The sequence below is a fragment of the Mus musculus genome, chromosome 11 (genome assembly GCF_000001635.26).
Source record: "Mus musculus strain C57BL/6J chromosome 11, GRCm38.p6 C57BL/6J".
Taxonomy (NCBI): domain Eukaryota; kingdom Metazoa; phylum Chordata; class Mammalia; order Rodentia; family Muridae; genus Mus; species Mus musculus.
In genome coordinates, this window is record NC_000077.6 from 65,966,589 (window position 1) to 65,987,422 (window position 20,834).

The 20,834-nt window shown below is 40.8% G+C and overlaps 1 protein-coding gene across 10 annotated transcripts in view; it reads right to left on the reverse strand.

The window, feature by feature from the left end:
* Dnah9 (dynein, axonemal, heavy chain 9) overlaps positions 1-20,834 on the reverse strand; it is a 337,258-nt gene that overhangs the window by 135,265 nt on the left and 181,159 nt on the right. For all 10 annotated transcript variants that reach the window (XR_003949434.1, XM_006533213.4, XM_017314522.2 and 7 more), the window contains 3 exons: positions 14,598-14,759; positions 9,749-9,945; positions 3,378-3,540 (listed from right to left, as the gene is read on the reverse strand). Coding sequence is in view for 9 of the 10 variants with exons in the window: in XM_006533213.4 (XP_006533276.1) it covers positions 3,378-3,540; positions 9,749-9,945; positions 14,598-14,759 (522 nt within the window). In the remaining variant the exon portion in view is untranslated. The remainder of the gene's footprint in view (positions 1-3,377; positions 3,541-9,748; positions 9,946-14,597; positions 14,760-20,834) is intronic.

Consider the following 20,834-nt stretch of genomic DNA (forward strand, 5'->3'; position numbering starts at 1 on the left):
AGCAAATCAACCCTTCACTGTGTTAATGTTCTTTAATTATGGCCTGAATTTGGCCAGTGTATTCGGTCTTGGCTATTTGAACATAACTCTTACAAAGTTGTACATTACACCGTACTATGCTCCTTTCTCTCTAGTGCCCTTCATAATTTATTTCCTAATAACCCTAAACATTCTTTTACTGTAGAATTACTGTAGTGTTCAAATAACACGTCAAAGGCAACCAAGTTCTTTTTTGATTCATGGTTCTTAGCCCTCCTTTTTGCAGACTGATCTAAGATTTCTCAATTTCCATTAGGATCACCCAGAGGATGCTTTGAGCAGTCCCAGTGCCCATGTGGTTCCCCCATGTGAGCTAAATCTGAACAATTTGGGAAGGGAGGCAGGCATCAGCATTATTGGAATATTCCTAGAGATTCTGATCTATAGCCAGGATTATGCCATTCTGTAAATGCCTATTTACCATCCACTAGCTTGTCTTTGGAAATATGACGAAAGACCATGAGCCTGATTTATGACCTTGGATGCAGCTGGTGTTAACAAAGGGCTGTGGCTTCAAAGCAGAAGAGAACATCTGCTCTTATCACTGCCTGAGAGATGATGAGTGCAGGTGGGTAGGGTCTGGCTCAGGACTGGCTGGAGTTCTCTCAAGAATACTAAAGGCAGTTCCTGATGGGATTTATAACATGACTTTCTAAAAGTGACATGGCTCTGGCTTCGGATTCAAAAGACTGCTGGACAAGTGGCCTTTAAAAGTGGTGTATGCTTCCTTTCTTCATTGTCCAGAGCATAGACTATGACTTCTATGTGCCTATACCCTGAAACCAGGAAATATCATAGAAGGTCCCAGAGGCAACGGTTATTCCTGTCTATTACAATATGAATTTCTTATAGAACTTGGACAGAATCTCTGAATCCTTCCCAAGTCTATAAGAGCAGTTAACAAACTGTGTGCTAAATTTGAAACAGATTGGACAAGAGCCAAGCCACACTGATGTAAAAGATGAGGCTCCACAGATGTTGACCCTTGAAAAGACCTGTTCTTCTGCTGAGTCTAGTGAGAAAAGAAACTCATATATTACCAGCATAGGTACTAAAGAGAATATGGTTCTGGGTAGGAAATATGGAGAACCAAGGAAAATGACAAGGATTGTAGGTGGCTGGTGACTGTAGGTGGAGAGAAGCAGGGTGTTGGTGGTTTGAATAGAAATGACCCCCATAGACTCATGTGTTTGAATGTTTGGTCAAGGGAGTAGTACTATTAGGAGGTACGGCCTTGGAGTAGGTATAGTCTTATTGGAGGAAGTGTGTCACTGTGGTTGGGCTCCAATGCTCAAGGCAGGCCTACTGTAACTCTCCTTTCTTGCTGTCTACCAATCCAGATGTAGAACTCTCATCTCAGTTAGCTCTCTAGCACCATGTCTGCCTGTATGTCTTCATGCTTCCCACCATGATAATGAACTAAACTTCTGAACTATAAGCTAGCCACAATGAAATGTTTTCCTTTATAAGAGCTGCCTTTGTTACGATGTTTCATCACAGCAATAGAAACCCTAACTAAGACATAAGTTGGTATCAGAAGTGGGGTATTGCTGTGACAGGCCTGATCATATTTTTGTTTGGAGGAGTGTGGACTTGGAAACTTAGGGTTAGGAAACCAGTGGAATGCCTTAAGCACACTTAATGGACAATTCTATTAGGAACATGAAAGACACTGGGTCCGAGGGTAATTTGAACTGTGGAGGCCTAGCTCAAGTGGTTTAAGATAAGGAGAATATTAGTATGTGGCCTGGATCTTGAGATATTTTGGTGAAGAATGTGGCTGCTTTTGCCCTTGCCTGAGGAATCTGCCTGAGGGTGAATTGAAGAGTTTTGGATAAATTGTATTGGCAGAGGAAATTTCAAAACAGCCTAGTATTGACTTTGTCTTGTGGTTATTAGTGTTCACTCTTATGAAGATCAATAATGAAAAGGAACCAGCTGAGCAAAGAAAAATACAAAATGTACAGATCAAGGATAAAATGGGTACCAAAAATCGGAAGGTAGCTAAATCCCATGTTTAAGGAGATAAATACATTAAAGAAAAGCCTTATGTTAAATGGAATTAAGAGAATAGTAACCTCAGGCAAGCCCCTGCCCAGCTAAGATTACACTTGTGGAAAGGAATTAAAGAACAGCTTAGGACTGGATGTGATGGCACACACCTTTAATCCCAGCACACCAGTAGAAGAGGCAGGTGGATCTCTAAGTTTGAGACCAGTCTGGTCTATTGATCAAGTTTCAGGACAGTCAAGTCTAGGCAGGGAAGGAAACCATCAAAAACAGAAATCCAGTGAAGATACAATTGAATGATGGGGCTATATTCTAGCCCCAGCAGCTTCAGTCATATAGTTCAAGGATAGAAGAAAAAGACTTTTGTGACTAAGGAAAGCTGCTAAGGCCAGGCAGGTATCAGGGGTGTCCCTGTATGGAGGCCTAGAATGACAACTGTGTGAAGATATGAAGGTGAATTATGGATTGTGTTGGGAGACCCCAAATGTTGGAGATCTCAGAGCTTTGGATACATGCTGAGGAAAACTTCAAATAAGGAGTTGATCCAGACCAAGAGAAAAAAGTTTGCTGCAGTCAACAAAGCTTAAAGGAGTTGGAGATTTGAAGAACAGTTTAATATCAGGCACAGAGATGCAGAGCTTGGAGTTTGTCCAGCTGGGTTTTGGTCTTGATTTGGCCCAGTGTTTTCTCACTATGTTCCCTTTTGGAATGGTAAAGTTCATCTTGTGCTACTGTATGTTGGAAGAATGTTGTCTGTTTTTAATTTTGATATTTTTAGGGGATTAGGGCTAGGAGATTGCATGATCTCAGAAGAGACTTTGAACTTGGGACTTTTACACAAGTTTGAGACTGTTAAAGGCTATGGGGACTTTTGAAATTGGACTGACTGCATTTTTGCATTATGTTATGGCTATAAGCATATGGGGGCCAGGGAGTAGGGTTTTGCAGTTTAAATAGGAATGTCCCCCCATACAGAGTGGCACTATGAGGAGGTGTGGTTTTGTTGGAGTAGGTGTGGCCTTTTTTGAAGAGGTGTGTCACTGGAGGTGGGCTTTGAGGTCTCAAATACATAAGCCAGGCTTAGTATGACTATCTCTTCCTGGTGCCTACTATCTAGATGTAGAACTCTCAGCTACCCTTCAGCACCATGGCTGCCTGTGAGTCATTGTGTTTTCCACCATGACGATAATGGACTAAACCTTTTAACTATTAGCTAGCCCCAATTAAATAATTTCCTTAATAAGAGTTGCTGTGGTCATGATATCTCTTCATAGCAATAAAAATCCTAAAGAAGACACAGAGTCTCCTCCTACGCTGGCCAAACTTACCTTGAAGTCAGGGATTTGGTAGCCTTTGCGAAGGGTGATCTGGAATACATCCATGGAACTGATAAAAGCTGCCAGCTTTGTCAGACTCTGCTTACCACTCCCACCTACACCAACTAGCAGGGCATTTCCTCGAGGGGACTCCAGGATTCGGTTGATGTGACAGCTGGAAAAGGGTAAGCAGAGACATATCACAAAGTCCACTGTCCACAGTGAGAAGCACAAGGGGTGTAATGATTGGAGAGGTAATGGGAGCCTCTCCTGGAGGCACAACTGAACTTGGGGAACTTTCAGAGTTTGCCCTCAAACATGGTATCATCTTCTTGCTCAAGTGCACTGAAATTGTCATGGCTTTCCATAAAGCTAGAAGCCTAACTGGCGAGAGTTAGGGGAAATGGCCAGGGAAGGCTGGCAGGACTGAGAGGGTGAGTGGTGGAGTTGGAGATGGACTCAGGTGATTTTCTTCTTCTCTATCACTGGACCTGCTGCTTCCACATTGTCCCCTTTCTCACCTATTTGTGACTTTGGGTAAAAGAAGAAGCATGAAAAAGGAGAAAAGTAGAAAAAAAAAAAACAACACTGCTACTAGGAAAATAATCATAGAAGGCTCAAGCCTTAAAGACAAGGCTAGAAGTATCCATCTCATGAAGAATAAGAACAAATTTAAAGCATAGGAAGAAAGTAGGGAGTTCAGGCTTGAACCTCAGTCCTATAACCCTTCCCGGATGCTGATATTCAAGCAATGGATATTTGCTGGTGGATTCTTTCCCTCAAACATCTTAGAATTCCCAGTATCAGTTTCTCTACCTCAGCAGTGAGAAAGTACTTCAGGTCTCCTCTGGGCTTAGATCAACACCTATGAAGGAAGCCACTACCAACCCAAGAGTCCTTCTTCAAATGATACACCTGCAGCCTCCTTCAGACTTTCTTTCTAATCTTCCATTAATCTTCACCAGCAGTGGATCTTATATAAGGCACCTAATAGCTTCTCATTATACAAAATATATAAAATACAGGAAAACCCCCACAATTCTATTGTCTAGCAATAAATCCTACTGACATTAATTTTATGGCCTTGCGGACTAGTGTGTCTAGATGTCTGTGAATATATATTTGGAAATTACATCTTAAATGTCAATGCATTTCTATCCTGTAGCTTTTAAAATCCAAGGGCAGCTTATATACTGAGCATAATGTTTTGTTTATTTGTTCCAAGTCCTGGTGATTAAACTCAAGTTCTCAGAATGATACATGGTGCTCTACCACCAAGCCAACTCCTAAACATTGGGTACAGTGTCCTGAGACCAGTTTTTCACTTAGCAGTAGATTGTGATGACTTTTCTAAGCCATTAAGCAATTTGCTAGACCATGCCTTTGATGGTACAACACCACCATATAGAATTTCAATATTGTATTGATAATAAAAATACAATAACTTGCTTGTCTGAAATATCCTACGATTGGATACTTAGGCTGTTTCCAATATCTCTAGATTCATATAATGTGTTATAACATTTTGTTTATATCTCTAATCATTTCCTTGGGGTGAGCTTCCTAGATATAAAGTTGCTGAGCCAAACAGCAAGGCAATTTTTAAAAGGCTCAGGAAATTTAACGGGGGGTGGGGGGAAGCTGCTCAGAATGGCGGTGCCCATCTGTGCTCTTTTCAAGTAAAACTGATCCGTAATGCTGAAGGGTGAGAACACACTGGGCTGTATTCACTGAGCTACAGTGTAAGCCAGTACATTCTAATGTTGGTGATCTTGGACAAAAAAGAGTGCCACATAGCTAGCTGGTCTTTGCTACTTTTGTGGATTCTTCATTTCCCCACGCTTTATCCCTCTGGTTTCTCCCACAAACACTAGGTAGGAGAGAAACAAGGATAGAGGAGGAACTATTAAAATCCCTGGACCTAATTTCTTTCCTTTTGTGTCTTCTTTGACCATGGCTACTAGCAAACTGCATCCAACCTCCCTAAACAACCACCAACCACCAACCCTACCTATCGGGGCTCTAGCATTTATATGCCCTTTGGAAAGTTCCCAGAATTCCAAATGCCCCCCAAATCACAGAAACTATCTGCAACTGGCAAAATCATACCACGGCTCGAGCACAAGGTAAATCACAGTCAGCTAAAGCCCCACATCCAACTTCTGGGATTAAAATAATAACACATTCTTATAATATTTCCACGTTTTTGAAGAAACCAAAATTCCAAAATTGTCAGTACAGTGTGAGAATCAGAATTGGGGTGTGACACTTCTGGCTAAGAATCAGAGGATCTACTTGAGTTTGGATCCTGTACCTCTGCATTCCTGCCTGCGGTTAAAGATGCTACAGTAGATGCTCCGTATTCAGTGTAAACAGTGGTGAACACTTAAGGTCTGACTAAACTCAGCACAGAGCTGGTGCTTGTGAGTAGTTTTAGAAGATGTCTGACTCAGCCATAATCAGCATAAGAAATGGTGAGTTGGCAATGCCTCACCCCTGCGTAGTTGCTGTTGGGATGGAAACCCTTGAGTAGGTATTTGTGCATCAACAACCCGGAAATAGCACACTCTTGCCACGACCTTTTCATGTACACATGCACACATATATCTGAAAACTTTAAAAGCTAAATATTATAGTTTTAATGTGATTTTCTAGGGAATCGAATACTTTTCGTGCATACAAATCACAACGTTTTTCATCTGTGCATCTTCTGTTTTTCCCCACAAGGCTCCCTTCTAAGGCCCTTTCATGGGAATTCTAAGCTCCCATCAGTTTTTTACTTCCACCCTTTTGTTTTCTGTCTTAGACATAGAGAAATGGTTAGGACTTAAAACCATACGTCACTGAATTCTGTGTGGCTAAGACTTGTCTGCCTAAAATATCCAGGAGTTACTTATTGGTCTACATTTACATCTTTTATTAGTTCTCCTTTTTACTCCACTTATTTAATTGTGAAACTTATGCTCTGTCATTATCAGCTAGATTTACCCTTCCCTCGCCCTTCTATTAAACTATCATTTCCACATGCCTAAAGAGTGTGCAACATTCACTTTGTGTCCATTACAGAGCAAGCACATTGAAGCTATCCAATACAGTTTTATTACACTGAAACAATATCCAGTGGCTTGTGCTCAGTCTCACATATAAGACACTGTTTGTAATTCTTCATTATGCTCTGTATGGGAGATTGTTTCTTTTCTGTGTCTGAATTGGTGTCTGATGCAAAGAGACACTGGTACCAAGTATCCAGGCTCTATCTTCTCATCCAGGAAAGATGGAGGCTAGACTGGATTCCTGGAGGAGAGATGCAGGCTTGGAGGAAGAATTGGAGTACAATTGGGTTTCTGTGTTGCCTGGTTCACAGTTCTGTTCTTGAAGGCCTGGATTCAGCACAGAATGGGCTATGCTACTCAATATTTAGATGAAAAATGCATCCTTAGTGATGAAGTTTCTGAGTTAGTATGGGTAAGTTTGCAGCCGTCAGCATTAGACTCCAGCTGCAGCTTCATTAACAACCTCTGACAAGGGCAAGGGACTCTGAATTTAAATTACAAAATTTAAAAAGAAGATCAATATTCTAGAGGACTCCTGGGCCAGAAAACCAAGACTGTCTGTGTTAAGCCTATCACTGAATTTCTGAGAGATTAAAAACAAAAGCTGAAGATGCCCCATAGCACAGCTGGAGGAAGCTGAGTCTTTGAAGATCTCTCTCTCTTTCTCTCTCTCTCTCTCTCTCTCTCTCTCTCTCTCTCTCTCTCTCTCTCTCTCTCTCTCTCTCCCTCCCTCCCTCCCTCTCTCCCTCTCTTTCTGGAGGACTAATAAGGCATTTGGAACACAAAAGCAGTATATCCAAGGTTTGTGTGAATTTTAACTATTGTGATTCTAAGAGGGAAAAAGAACATGCTAAAAATACACATGAAGAGAAAAAAAAAATCAAAGAAGAAAAGAAAAAGTTGGATGAAGATTATTCCAAAGTTAAGTGAAAGGTCCAGTATCAAGACTGCAGCAAGGACAGAGCAGAATCTGCTGTTGAAGGGAGTCATCAGAGGGGCAGTCCGTTTCCAGAGAGAGAAGAAGGTACAGAGTGAGGCCAGAGTGCTTCCCGGAAGCTGAGTAGGGTAGCTGTGTAGATATTATGCAGTGCATAAACATATGTTAGATGGAGGGATGGGTGGATGTTAAACAAAGTGGAAAATCAGGAGAGACACAGCTCTTGGTCAAGGAGCATGAGGTGTGGACCTGGTCAGAGCATTTGACCTGAGTGAGTGGTAGGTCCGCCATGGGTACAGTGAGAGCTGCTTTGTTCCTGTGGCAAGAAGAGCCCGTTGAAGAGAGAATAAGAGGCAAGAAAGGGCAACAGGTATAAACTGCCTTTTTGATGGGTTCTGTTGTGCAGAGGTGCAGAGAAATTGGGGTCAGTAAATGAAAATGGAGATCATGCTAATGAATACCTTATTATATTTCTGACAAGTGAGAATGTTTGCATATGCTGATACATGTGACCCAGAAATTAGTGATAGGGTAAAGGGAAAGGAGGAAGGGGAAGGGAAATATCTACAGGAAGAAACAAAGTTACCTTGACAATGAAAGGGGATGGGACGCCATGACAGGTAGTGTGATTGGCCATCAGAAAGAACAGGGTGACTCTTGAGGTGAAACAGGAAGGCTGATTGGCCTTTGTGCGTGGAATGCTTGAGGCAGTGAGGCAGGGGGTTTTCAGGTTGGTGAAATGTGCATCATGGTGAGCATGAGCATTCTATTCTAGTTACTTTATTATCTCAGTAAAATAAGAGATGCACTCTCTCGCTGTAACTGAAGGCAAGGCAGGGATGACAGAGATTGAGGAGAAAGGGCAATCAGATCCATGCAGTTATCTCAGGAAGCTAACAGGAATGGAGTTCCCAGAGTAGGCAGGGAGGATTTCAGGCCACAATTAGGGTCTATCTGATATGTGGCCACAGAGATGAAGCAACATTAACCATCATGTTTGCGGGATTTTCCTCAAAAAATCGGGAGAGGGATGGAATAGGTGACAGTGTGGTTTAATGAGAGTTGTGTTTGGTCCCACACAGACACTCTGAGAGGAGAGTTAGAGAATCCTGGATTGGGATAGCCATCTGTTAACCAAGAAGATGTGACAGGGAAATGGGTCCAGGAGAATGATTAAAGCATCTGGCACATAAATGGAAGTCTTGGTGAAGTTGAAGAACAGCAAGCATTTGGAGGGTAGTAGAAGGGAAAGATGGATGTGGGAGTCACAGAGATGCCTGCAATTTAGACTCTAGAAGAGAGCACATCACTGAGAGTAGCCATGCTGGGGAAGAATATGTGTTTGAGGGGCGGGGAATGTAGCTAAGGTCACAGGAGCCATATTGACTAGGGAATAGAATGGTCAGGGCTGGATGTTGGGAAGGTTAGAAAGAGAAATAGGGGTGGGGCTGGAGAGATGGCTTAGTGGTTAAGAGCACTTACTATTCTTGCAGAGGACCTGGATTTGATTCCTAGTACCCAGTCATGGCTCACAACCACTTGTAACCCCAGTTCCAAGGGGTCTGATGTCCTCTTCTGGCCTCTACAGGCACTGGGCATGCACATAGTACACACATAAACATTCAGGCAGCACCCTTATACACATAACACATAAAAACAAATATCTCCTTTAAAAGGGAGAAATGGCTTAAATTTTGACACTGTAGTGAGGATGAGAGTAAGAGCCATATCCATCTCTGAGCTCTGGGGTTCTTGGGATGGGTGGGAAAGAGAAACTGCCTCCCTGGACTCAGGGGCCAGCCATGTGTCAGTGAGAATTTACCAGTGAAGACCCTGGGAACCTTGGTTAGGGTGGAAGAATATTGTAAGGCACCATGATCACTAAGTAGAACTCTGGACAATGTAAAAGGCTGGATCTGAGCCACATTATGAATATAAATTATCTGAGAGAGCTGGTGACTACTGCCATGATACACTAAATAGAAAGAGTATGCATAATAATATTTAAGTTTTGATGTACACGTGTGTGTGTGTGTGTGTGTGTGTGTGTGTGTGTGTGTGTGTGTGTGAGTGTGTGGAGATAGGGTCCTGGTGCCTGTTGGAGCTGAACCCTGTGTTCTACTGCCCCCTATGTCTATTAGCGAAACTGCAGCTATAGCACTGTCCCCAGCCATCTTGACCCTCACTGAGGGCTAACAGTGGCTGCCTTCAGGCTTTATGGAACTGTATTGTTGAGGGAGAATCTGGCCAAAATACATTGTATGAAATTCTCAAAGAACTAATTTATAAGCTTCAGAAAAAGTGACTTGGAATAACGAAATGAAAGCCCTGACCCTGGGAACGAGAAGCTACCATGGGGGTGGGGTGGGGGGGCAGGGAAGAGATGCACTCACATGTGACGTATGGCATCCTCAAAGAGAACTAGGTCCATCACAGCATTCACTTCATTGTGGCTCTCCAGGGCTTCCACCAGAGTCTGATTCAGAAGGTCCCATGATTGCACAGGCATGTACTTGGGCTCACCAATGCCATTTGCAAAGTGACAATACATGTTCAGGTTCTGGGTCTGCTTCAGCACCTCTTCACTATCCTGGAGAGAAGACACAGGGATGAGGGTCTTCTGTATTCCCATCTGGCACCCTATATGATGGAGATACCAAGATGGCTGCTTTCTCTCTCTACATACTTCAGGAAAATTAAGTATCCGTGCCTCTTTGTAACTTTCTCTTGACACTTCCCCGGGAGGTGGACTTTTACCATGGGTTTGCCAGCTCCAGGGATTCATAAGCATTTGTTATTTCCTATAGATTAGTGGTGGGAAGTAGAACGTCGGGAGCATCCACCTTTAAAGCACTGTAAGAATCTTCTTGTGTTTAGAAGAGCAGATGAGGACATGGCTGGAGTTCTCTGGGCAGGGCCTTCTTTGGTAATGTTGGATACAGTGTCTCACTGTCCAGTGGCCTCAATTACCCATCAGCCATTTCAATGGTTCTTATTCCCTAACCTACAGAAGCCTCATAAAGCATGGCTCTTGTGAAGTTGGTCCATCTAGAGAGAAGACTTGGTTTCTGAAGAACACACTAATAGCTCCCCATCCTTAATTTACTGGTTTGTATGTATGGTTGCTTCCAATATTACAATATTTAGAGTAGAATGAACTGTTTATAACACTTTCATAAGGATTCTGCCTTACTATTTGTCAAACCTTACTCCAGGACAAATATTAGCACATTGTATAATGACTAGTACAATTTAATTAATTAGTTGATGAGATAACTCTTCATCTCTTTATTAACAATTTATTCTCTAAGCATTTTAGAGGCTTCTATTGTTAGTTTGCATAACAGGACAAAGAGTAAATTATTTGCTTGTCAAAATCTAGATAATTAAGATTCCATGTAGGAAGAAATATTATAGAAGTAATGTATCCCAGAAAGGCTTTCTAAAATTCAGATTAGAAAATCCATGTTGGAAACAGGTAACCAGTAGGGGCCATTGCCAAAGCTACATCATGACCATGTTAGTCTTATAAATTCCTTGGGCAAGATCTACCAAACACAAAGGAGAAAAACCAAGCCTGTTGTCTGAGAAAAAGAATAGAGGGCTAAAAGACTGATTTTCAGATGTGCCCTGACTCTTTTGAAGGTCTTTTCAGGGCCATGAAAAATCCTACCCAGAAGGGGAATAGGGGAAGGATTCTGTGTGTGTGTGTGTGTGTGTGTGTGTGTGTGTGTGTGTGTGAGAGAGAGAGAGAGAGAGAGAGAGAGAGCAAGAAAGAGAGCAAGAGAGAGAGAGAGAGAGAGAGAGAGCAAGAAAGAGAGCAAGAGAGAGAGAGAGAGAGAGAGAGAGAGAGACAGTAAGTGGGATGTAATATGAATAAGTAAAAATAAATAAATAAATAGATAAATAAATAAATTTAAATAAAAAACCCTATCATATTGTGGCTTTGTTGATAGGAACGATTGCCCAGACATTTGAATAGGTGGATTGCAATGCAAAAGAGCTACTTTGTCTAGTTTAAGAAGTCATAGTAAGAGTCCTATCCTGGCTAGTTTTATGTCTAACTTGTCTCAAGCTAGAGTCATCAGAAAGGAGAGAAGCCTCAGTTGAGAAAATGATTCCATAAGACTATAGGGAAGCCTTTAGGGAATATTCCTAATTAGTGATTGATGTAAGAGGGCCCAGCCCACGGGGTGGGGCTACTCCTAGATTGGTATTTTTGGGTTCTATAGGAAAACATGAAACCATGAGTGAAATAAATGCTTTTGCCTCAAGTTGGTTTTGGTCATGGTGTCTTATCAGGCTAATCGTTATCTTATATAGGACAGGTCAGGAGAGATGACATGATAGCCGTTCTATAGGGCCCGGCTTTGAGTCCCAGCAACCACACGATGGCTCAAATCACCTATAACTCCAGTTTCAGGGGTCCAATGTCCTCTTCCAGCCTCCCAGGGTAGCAGGCATGCATATGGTAACACACCACACACACACACACACACACACACACACACACACACACACACACACACACCATAGAAATAAATACAGCAAATAAGAAAGCACAGGAAAGGAATGCAGAAATCCAGTTGTTCTTCTTGAGAACAAGCTAACCTACGGGGTTGATCCTGATGGGAGTCAGTTTACACTAAGGATCTATCGGGAGAGAAAGCAAAGTGTAGTTTTGAGAAGCCTGATCTACAAAGATCCTTTGATGAACAAAACAAGTCTACAGTTTAAGGATCAGAGCCATGTTGTATAAAAGAGAGAGAGGAAGCCACCTGATAGGGAATCAAAGCATCCTTAATAGTGATAACGTGTTTCACTGCAAGCTACAAGTCAGAGGGCTCCAGACTTTTAAAAAGGAACTTAATCACTCTGGGAAGAATCAGGCAATTTTGTCCTGATACCAGTGCTAGGATATGTGCAGGCAAGGGGCTTCAGCTGTCTTCACAAGTGTTGTTAGTTAGAATAATGGCTGTGTGAACTATATTTTGGTCTCTGATCAAATGATGTGAGCCTTTTCATCAAACCACATGAAGATCTGTACTTCAAAAACCAAGTGTTGTGACTTTAAAGTCCCAGCGCAGATCAACTCATAAAGACAAGGCTTACTTGCAAAGTTAACTTTAAAGTACACAAATTGGCTAACTCTGCAGTGCTCACAGGGGACCATCTAAGATGTGAGAGATCTGAACGTCAGGCCCCATAAAAATAACAAGGAAAGTAGAAGTGAGGGTGTTTACCTTGACAAGAGCCAGCCAAAAGGAAGCTACTGGGATGGGTTATGTGTAAATTAGAATGGCGTCAGAAGTACTACAGTTAAAAGAACTTTCTAGAGCAGTGGTTCTCAACTTTCCTAACGCTGTCACCCTTTAATAAAATTCCTCATGCTGTGATGACCCCCCCAACCATAAAGTTATCTTCATTGTCCCTTTATGACTGTAATTATGCTACTGTTATGAATCATAATATAAATATTTTTAAAGTTAGAGGTGCCAAAGGGTTTGAGGCCCATAGGTTTAGAATCACTATTTTAGAACATTATGTGCACCATCTTCAGAGGTGCACATCTCAGGAGAAAATATGCAGCTGATCCTGAGAAGGTACTGCAGTAGGAGTGTGGGCTGCTCCCAAAGGTTCACCTGTTGGCAGCTGGATCTCCAGTTAGCCATGTAATAGACAGTGGGCTCTTTAAAAGGTGGGGTCAGACAGAGGTAGTTATATCACTGGGGATACTGCTCTATGAAGCTAATGATTCTAATTTCAGGCAATGAATTGTCAGCTCTTCTGAGAGTATGTTGAAAAGTGAACCTGAGTCATCTTTCAGCATGCTGTCCCAACTACCTCTGTACCTGCCATCACTGGGAGTCCCCTCACAGAGACCAAACAAATGAAGATACCCTATCTTAAACTGTCAGCTTGTAATGTTGTGCTCCAAATACTACACCCATGTCTAAAATGCACAGCCTAAGACATTTTGTTAAAATGACAGAGAACAGGCTTATTCACTGAGTATGTATGTATATATATATATATATACATATATATATATATATATATATATATATATATATATATATATATATATATAGAGAGAGAGAGAGAGAGAGAGAGAGGGAGAATAGCATAATTACAGACAGGGTTTGGTTCTTTCCAGTTCAAGAGAGGATAGAAAACATGGCAGCTCTACAGAACGTTCTATGCTAGTTGCTGGGTAATTTTCTCGTTGGGAATGGCTGTGTTCCAGTGTCAACACTTCTCAAGGCACATTCCACGTGACATTCTCTCTGTGAGTTAGGAGCTCTTGACAAAGGCAAATGAGTTTCAGGGTGCAATGTGTTTGCAAAATGGTGTGTGAATTAGGAGATTCCCGATTTCTGGATTCAAGCATTAAATGCACTGTGAGTTTCCAAGGCAGAGATGCAATATGAAGCCCCTCTCCCCTGTTCCTTTCAAGACTTCTTTCAAGCTATGTAGAAGAGTATATGTTAAGGATCACAGTCACAGAACTATGGGGTATCGGAAAAGAGGATCATATGGTGGTGTATGCTTGCCATCCCACGTGCAAGGAAGTGGAGGCAGGAGAGCCAAGGGTGCAAGGCTAGCTTGGTCTGCATAGTGACACATAGTGATACAGAGTGGATCAAGGACAGTTTAGTTGTATGGCAAAATCTTGTCTCATAGTAAAGGAAGATTGAGGAGAAAAGGGAAGGGGAGAAGAGAAGGAGGAGGAAGAAGAGGAAGAGGAGGAGGAGGAAGAGGAGGAGGAGGAGGAGCTGATGAGAGAACAATCACCAGAAGTCCTTCTCTCTGATTTTTGGACAGGAAAATACAGTTTCAGTCATTAATATAAACACCTACTATCCAGAATAATTATAAATGCTTTGAGTTTCAGAATTATTCCACATTTCCAGTTTTTAACACTTTCAAAATGGCTATCATAAGAGTGATGGGGTCTCACAATCTCAGGGTGCTGAACACCATCCAAGATGTCACCTGGGGAGCTAGAAAGAACCTCAGTATTATAGCCTTTGGATCAGATGCTTTCTAGGGATCCATAGATGTGAAATGGTGTCTTGCCCATCATTTTTTTTTTTTTTGACTAGGCAAAGTCATGATAGAATTTCTTTTTGTAACCCAATCTCTGGCTTTCCCTGACTTCATGGACTAGAGTGGTTTTGGTGATCACCTTCATGGTCCTCATTATTTTTCAAATATAGAAAGAGCACAGGCAATACTTACATCAAAATTTTTCTTGAGGAATTCTGTTTGGATTTTGTCAAAAAGATTGAAATCCTTTTCTTCCACCATCTTATCCCGATAAACCCGACTTGACTCGTGCAGATAGAGTTTCACTAGGTCCTGTGTGGACTTTACACATTCCACGGAGGAGAAAAGAATGCCCTTGACAGGAGAACAGATAGCAAATGATGGTAACAAAATCTCAGAGCTACAACACCTAAAAGAACTTTTTAGATCACTATATCTCGACTTTCCTAATGCTGTGACCTTTTAATACAGTTATTCATGTTGGGGTGAGCACCCAACCATAAAATTATTTTCATTGCTACTTTGTAGCTGTAATTTTGCTATTATTATGAAATGTAACGTAAGTATTTTTGGAGATAGAGGTGTACCAAAGGGATAGGGACCCACAGATATAGAATCACTGTCCTAGAGTATTATGTCTAACCTGGGATGGCACCTCGGAATTATCTCACTAAGAGGTTTGTTACAGTGAGGGGGTAGACTTGAAATGTTGACAAGGAGTTTTGTCAGAAAGACAAGTCATATTTCATTCCTACAAGATTTGCTTTGCAAATTGATTTTGGTAATGATTGAACACATGAAATCAGAACAATGACAGATGATAAGAGAGGAATAGCTATCGTTTACAGGTCAGCAGCCAGTATGTTCATCTCTAATGAGTTATCATCTTATGTGTTACAGAGATGTTAATCTGTCACCTCTCTTTCCTATTATTAGCCTACAAGTAAACATCTGCTTTAAATGAAAAAGCAAATGGAGGCAGAGTTAACAACCTCAGAGGTCCTCTATCTAGCTTTGAACACATCACCTGGTTCACTCTCACTGCCTTCTTGTCCTGCAGGAGATGGGGGTCACTTAATGGTTCCTTACTGTTCATACAGGAATACTCAGATTTACGTACATGATGCAAATATCTGGTTATAACATTGTTATGGTCTACTTCTTCACAAACATCCTCATCATCACGTCCCAAACACCTTTCAGGTTTGTGTTTCTGATCATGTGCACTTTTGTTACCCCATTCTTCCTTCATTGTTCCCCCTGCTCATCTGCCATAATTTCATTCCAATGCCTTTGTGGAAAACTTATAAGCGTCCCCTCCCCTGATAACAGCACCCATGACCTCTAATATGTCCCACATGGTCTTTTCTATATAAATCTCCAAAATTGAGGAATTACTAGCTCTTCAGCTTATTATTTTTTTCTCCAAGTTCTTTTACTGCAAGTCATAACTCTCTCAAAGGGAAGCAGATGGATTTCAGTGATTGCAGTTGACTCTTGTCATTGCATAACCAGTGCCTAGAATGCTGCCTGACAGAGATTTACAATGGGTTCTCCTTTTGAAAGATTTATTTTCAAGTTGCGTGAATGTGTGTATATCTGAGTGTGAGTCTATGGACATAAGTTCAGGTGCCCAGAGTTCAGAGATGCCAAATCCCCTGGATCAGGGTTTATGGAAAGTTGTGAACTCCCTACCATGAGTGCTGGAACCTGAACTCAGGAACAACACATGCTTTTAAACCACTCTTTAGCTCCTCAAAATTATTTCTTATTAAAACAAAGAGTGGGCTAGTATTAAATCTTCTACACATTGTCATATGGCATAGCAAAAAAAACTTTCATCAAGATTTGTTTTAGTAATGACTGACTAGCTGATCACGGCTAAACCCTCTAAAATCGACAAGAAAAGCCAGGCAAGGTATTTTAAAGCTTCCTATTTTCAGTCATTACCTAGAAAATCACCAAGATAATGAAGACTTGAGGGGATAAGATGCCAGAGAAATGAATCAAATAACTAATACCACTTTTCCTCTTGAGACTTCTATCAGTTCACCAACTATGGACATAAGTTAGGTCAAGGAAAAGATGGAGACAGGGAGAGGTTAAAATCTTGCATGATCCTGTCTTATCTCATGGAGTCAGGAGGGGAGGATAAAAACTGGATACAGGTTTACAAATGAGGAGAACCATGCTTAAAATCCATGGGGGTGGGAGCGGGGGGGGGGGGGAGGCAAACGGGTGTGGTCAGGTCTTACAGAGGTGGAAGCTGAGGTGTGATCACTGTGGTCTTCAGTGATGCACAGACAAGCAGAAGTGTGTACCTGCCAAAGAAAACCATCATCATCTAGCCCTTGAAGTATCTGCCCATGGTAAACCAATCAGAACTGCATATCAAAAAAAAACTTATGAGGAACATCAGGACCAATAAGACTGAATGACTGAAACCAAGAAGAAAAGAAAAAGAAGCAGCTGGGTGGTAGTGGCAAATGCTTTTAATCGAAGCATTCAGGAGGCAGTGGCAGATTTCTGAGTTCAAGGCTAACTTGTTCTATAGAGTGAATTCCAGGGTAGCCAGGGCAACCCTGTCTCAAAAAAGTCAGATGACGATGATGATGATGAAGGAAGGGAGAAAGAAAGAAACAGAGAGAAGGAGAGCAAGAGTAGAATAGAGAGAGAAAGAAATAGAGAGAGACACAGGGGCCCAATTCATGAATATCTAGGTATTGGACTGAATAAACGCATTTCACAAAATTGTGATTGATACAGCATTCACTAGAGGAATAGCAAATAAAATGTATATCTTGAAAGAAGGAAAAAATAAAACAGCAGAAATACACAATAATTCCACAGAATTCAAGAAGGGAGGGAAAGGAAACAATGGAGGAAACATATAAAAGTAACATAGGACGCCTCACCCTCAAATGCATGACTGGGTATGACAGCATGAGCAAATGGACAGTATTCTGAAAAGGCACAACTGCCAAGCGTGTTTTCTAAAAGTCGAATGTATAGACAGCACTTACATTTATTCCCAAGCATAAGAGTATAGGAAATCTGAGCATGAAACAAAAAGAAGCGGTTCCTAACGATGGGTTCTCCACCCATGGTCCAGCCAATCTTGGATAACAAATATTCAGAAAGGACTACGTCTGCATCACATGTATACAATTCATCTCTAAATAACAAACAATCACAACTACCTAAGTAACAACTAGATTGTGTTAGGTATTTTGGGTAACCTAAAGATTATCTGAAGGGGGTGATGTGTGCGAGTTACATCAAGTTCCAAAGGAATGGGCAGAGGTTAGAAGATTTGTGTATTATGCTTGAGGCTTTGGCTCAATATCCAGAATTGGATAAAAGATAAAAAAAAAAACAATAAAATTCCTCTGATATTTCATATAAAGGACCTGAGCCTCTCTAGATTTTCATATAGATGAGGGATCATGGTCCAGTGTCTTCTGGACACCAATGGACAAGTAAAACTGAAGACTAAAGGAATATGGGTTAGTCGTGCTATCACCAGACAAAGTTAACTTTAAAGCAAGGGCTATTTTTGGAGGTAAAGAAGTACATTTAACATATGAGCAACAGTTCAAGAAGGTGGGCAGGTTGTAAGTATACTCACATATATGTGAGAAAATAGAGTTGTTTAAATTTCTATTTTTTGTCAACATAACTTTATTAGTATAAAAAAATGAATAGGAAGAAAAGGAGAAGCAGATATGTTCATATGTCCATACCACTTGGGAGATTTTCACAAATCTTTCTCAAAGGCTTATAGAACATACAGATTTTTTTTAAAAAAATCAGTACCAGTAAAATGTATTAAACTTAAGTTACATGATTTAAAAATGTGTACTAATTGATGTATTGATTAAACTATACCTGATGTCTGAGAACACATTTCTCAAAACTGCATGTTAATGGTATTGTTCGAACAATGGCAAATCTCAATAGATTTCACTTGAATGAAATCACATGGAATTTGCTGAAATTAAGTAGTTATCAATTAAAAAAAACCCCAAAACTTCTAAATGTTTGAGAACGAATGCTACACTGAAGATTTTAAGCTATAAACCATGCAACCGGGGAAAGCCTGAATGTTGCAAATGAAGTCGGAGGAAAATGTATAACCATAAAGTGAACACTATAGAAGACTTGGGAGGACAGTTACTGAGGTAAGAAACCCTGTCAATATATGAGAAAATAAACTAAAGGAATCCCATGTCCAAGTTAAATAGGAAAGCAACAAATAAAAGAGTAAATATTAGCAATATATATTTGAAAAAAAACAAGCATCAAACCCAAACAGTCAATAAAGTTGAATGTTGGATTCTTTCAATTTTCATTAAAAAACAAAAACAAGGACTGGCAATGGATAACTCCTTTGCAGAAGTAACACAGAGAAAAATGAATGCCACAGGTAACTGTGGCTGTGGTCATGAAGCCTACTGTATAGGCAGGCTGTCACTACCCAGACGAAGGCTTTTTTGGGGGGAGGGGGGTGGCGAAGACAGTTTCTCGGAGAGCCAGAATTCTGCCTGCAGAAAGCCTTTAAAGACAGTATAAGGTCAACAGGATTTTTTTTTTGCCTATTTTAAAATGATATTGTGGTAAATATATGATATAAAATGTAGTAGTGCTATGTATATCGAAAACTGAATTAATAATTTCAACCTTCTGCAAAGAAAACTCTAGGTGGCTGTCAACCCGGGAGGAAGGTATGATGCTATGTTTCACAAAATCTTCCAGAAGTAGAAAAAAATGGAGGAGCCTCCAAGGCATTTTATTTAGATTTTAGAACTTTAGGTTGGCAAGAAAGGAGATTTAGCAATTCAAATGTAGAGATTATGTAAGTTAGAAAGCTGAATCCTAGGGAAGGGTACAGGTAGTAACCAAGTTACTGCAGGAATACAAGGGTAGTTGACTTATGATTCTAAACTATTAACATAATTTAGCATAGTATCAGCCTAGGGAAAAAAACAAGACTTAATTATTTCAATCAGAAAATGAATTTGTTAAGTTGTTATACTTAGTTGTGAATATAACTCTTAATAAATTATAGAAACATCATCTTAGCACACAGCGAAGAGAACCTTCAGAAACCTAAGGAAAACACTGTATTGCTGAGCTGTTCAAGCGTTTCTCCCTGAGAAAGTAGGAGTGTGAAAGATTCTGCTCTCAGCACTCCTCTTTAAAACTCTACTAGAAGTTGGAGAAAAACACACACAAAACACACACACACACAAGAAAATAAAAATAAAATTAAGGGTTGGAAAGAAATATAAATGTAACTTTTGTTTGTTTGATTTTGAGACAGGGTCTCATTGTAAGGTTCAACTTGTTATGTAGACCTTGCTGGCCTCCAGCTCATAGAGATCTTTGGTGTCTTTGTTCACAATGCTAGACTTGATGGCCTATATACCATCTCATCCTGCCTTGAATGGAACTTTTAAATCCCACAATACAACTAAAGAAACAAACAATGAAAGAAATGTTGAATGAATTAGTAATATTCACTCAAATTTTATTGTTACAAAGTTTAAAACTAGGCCAGAACAATGTATGAAGTTAGAAGTCTGGACAATATTGATGGCTAGAAAGCAGAGGAAAGAGTCAATGAAAACCTTTGCATGGGGCGGTGGTGTGTTCTAGTTCTTGAGCAAGGTGTGATTACAAGGTGTGGTCACTTGTGATAATAACCAAGCCAGATATTTGGGACCTGTGTGCTTTTTTGCCTGCATGTTGTACTTCCATAGAGTATAAAAAAGAATTTAAAGAAAAAAAAATAAAGAAGAGTAAATTCCTGTGGCCCTAACCAGATGTGTACCTTAGCCTCTTTCTCCTCATTAACTCTCAGAGGTATCCACCTCAGATAAATAAAGATGTGGGGTGTGAGATAAAATGCCACTTGGGGGTCCTGGCTTCTGAGGTTTGGCACTTGACAGTGAGGGATATTATTTCTTGACCTTTATAGTTCCTGCTACAGTCATTGTCACACTGACTAGCAATAAAGTTCTCAGCAGCTGTGAACATGTCAAGGGCAAATTGTGTGCTGTCTTAACTTGTTCTATACTGCCCTGAGCAGGGAGAATGGGTTCATGATTTCTGTGACCACAGCCCACCAAATCCTACTGTGATTTCAATGGATAGAGGGAAAAGATATTATAAAGGCTTGAAATGAGCCAGGTTCTACAGGAAGGCTATTTGTCCAATTGGCTGTTCAATTAACCCCCTAATGTCTTGCATCAGGCCTTCAGACAAGCTGCCAAGAAGAAAACAGGAGGCAGTGGTCAAGGTCTGAACTTGAAGCTGTCCTCTGGGGTAACATGGGCAGCTGGAGTCGAAGGAGGCAGCACCCCAATGAGGAATGCACTTCTCAATGCTATGGCAGCTGGCTGACAGCTGATAGGCTGCCGAGAGGCC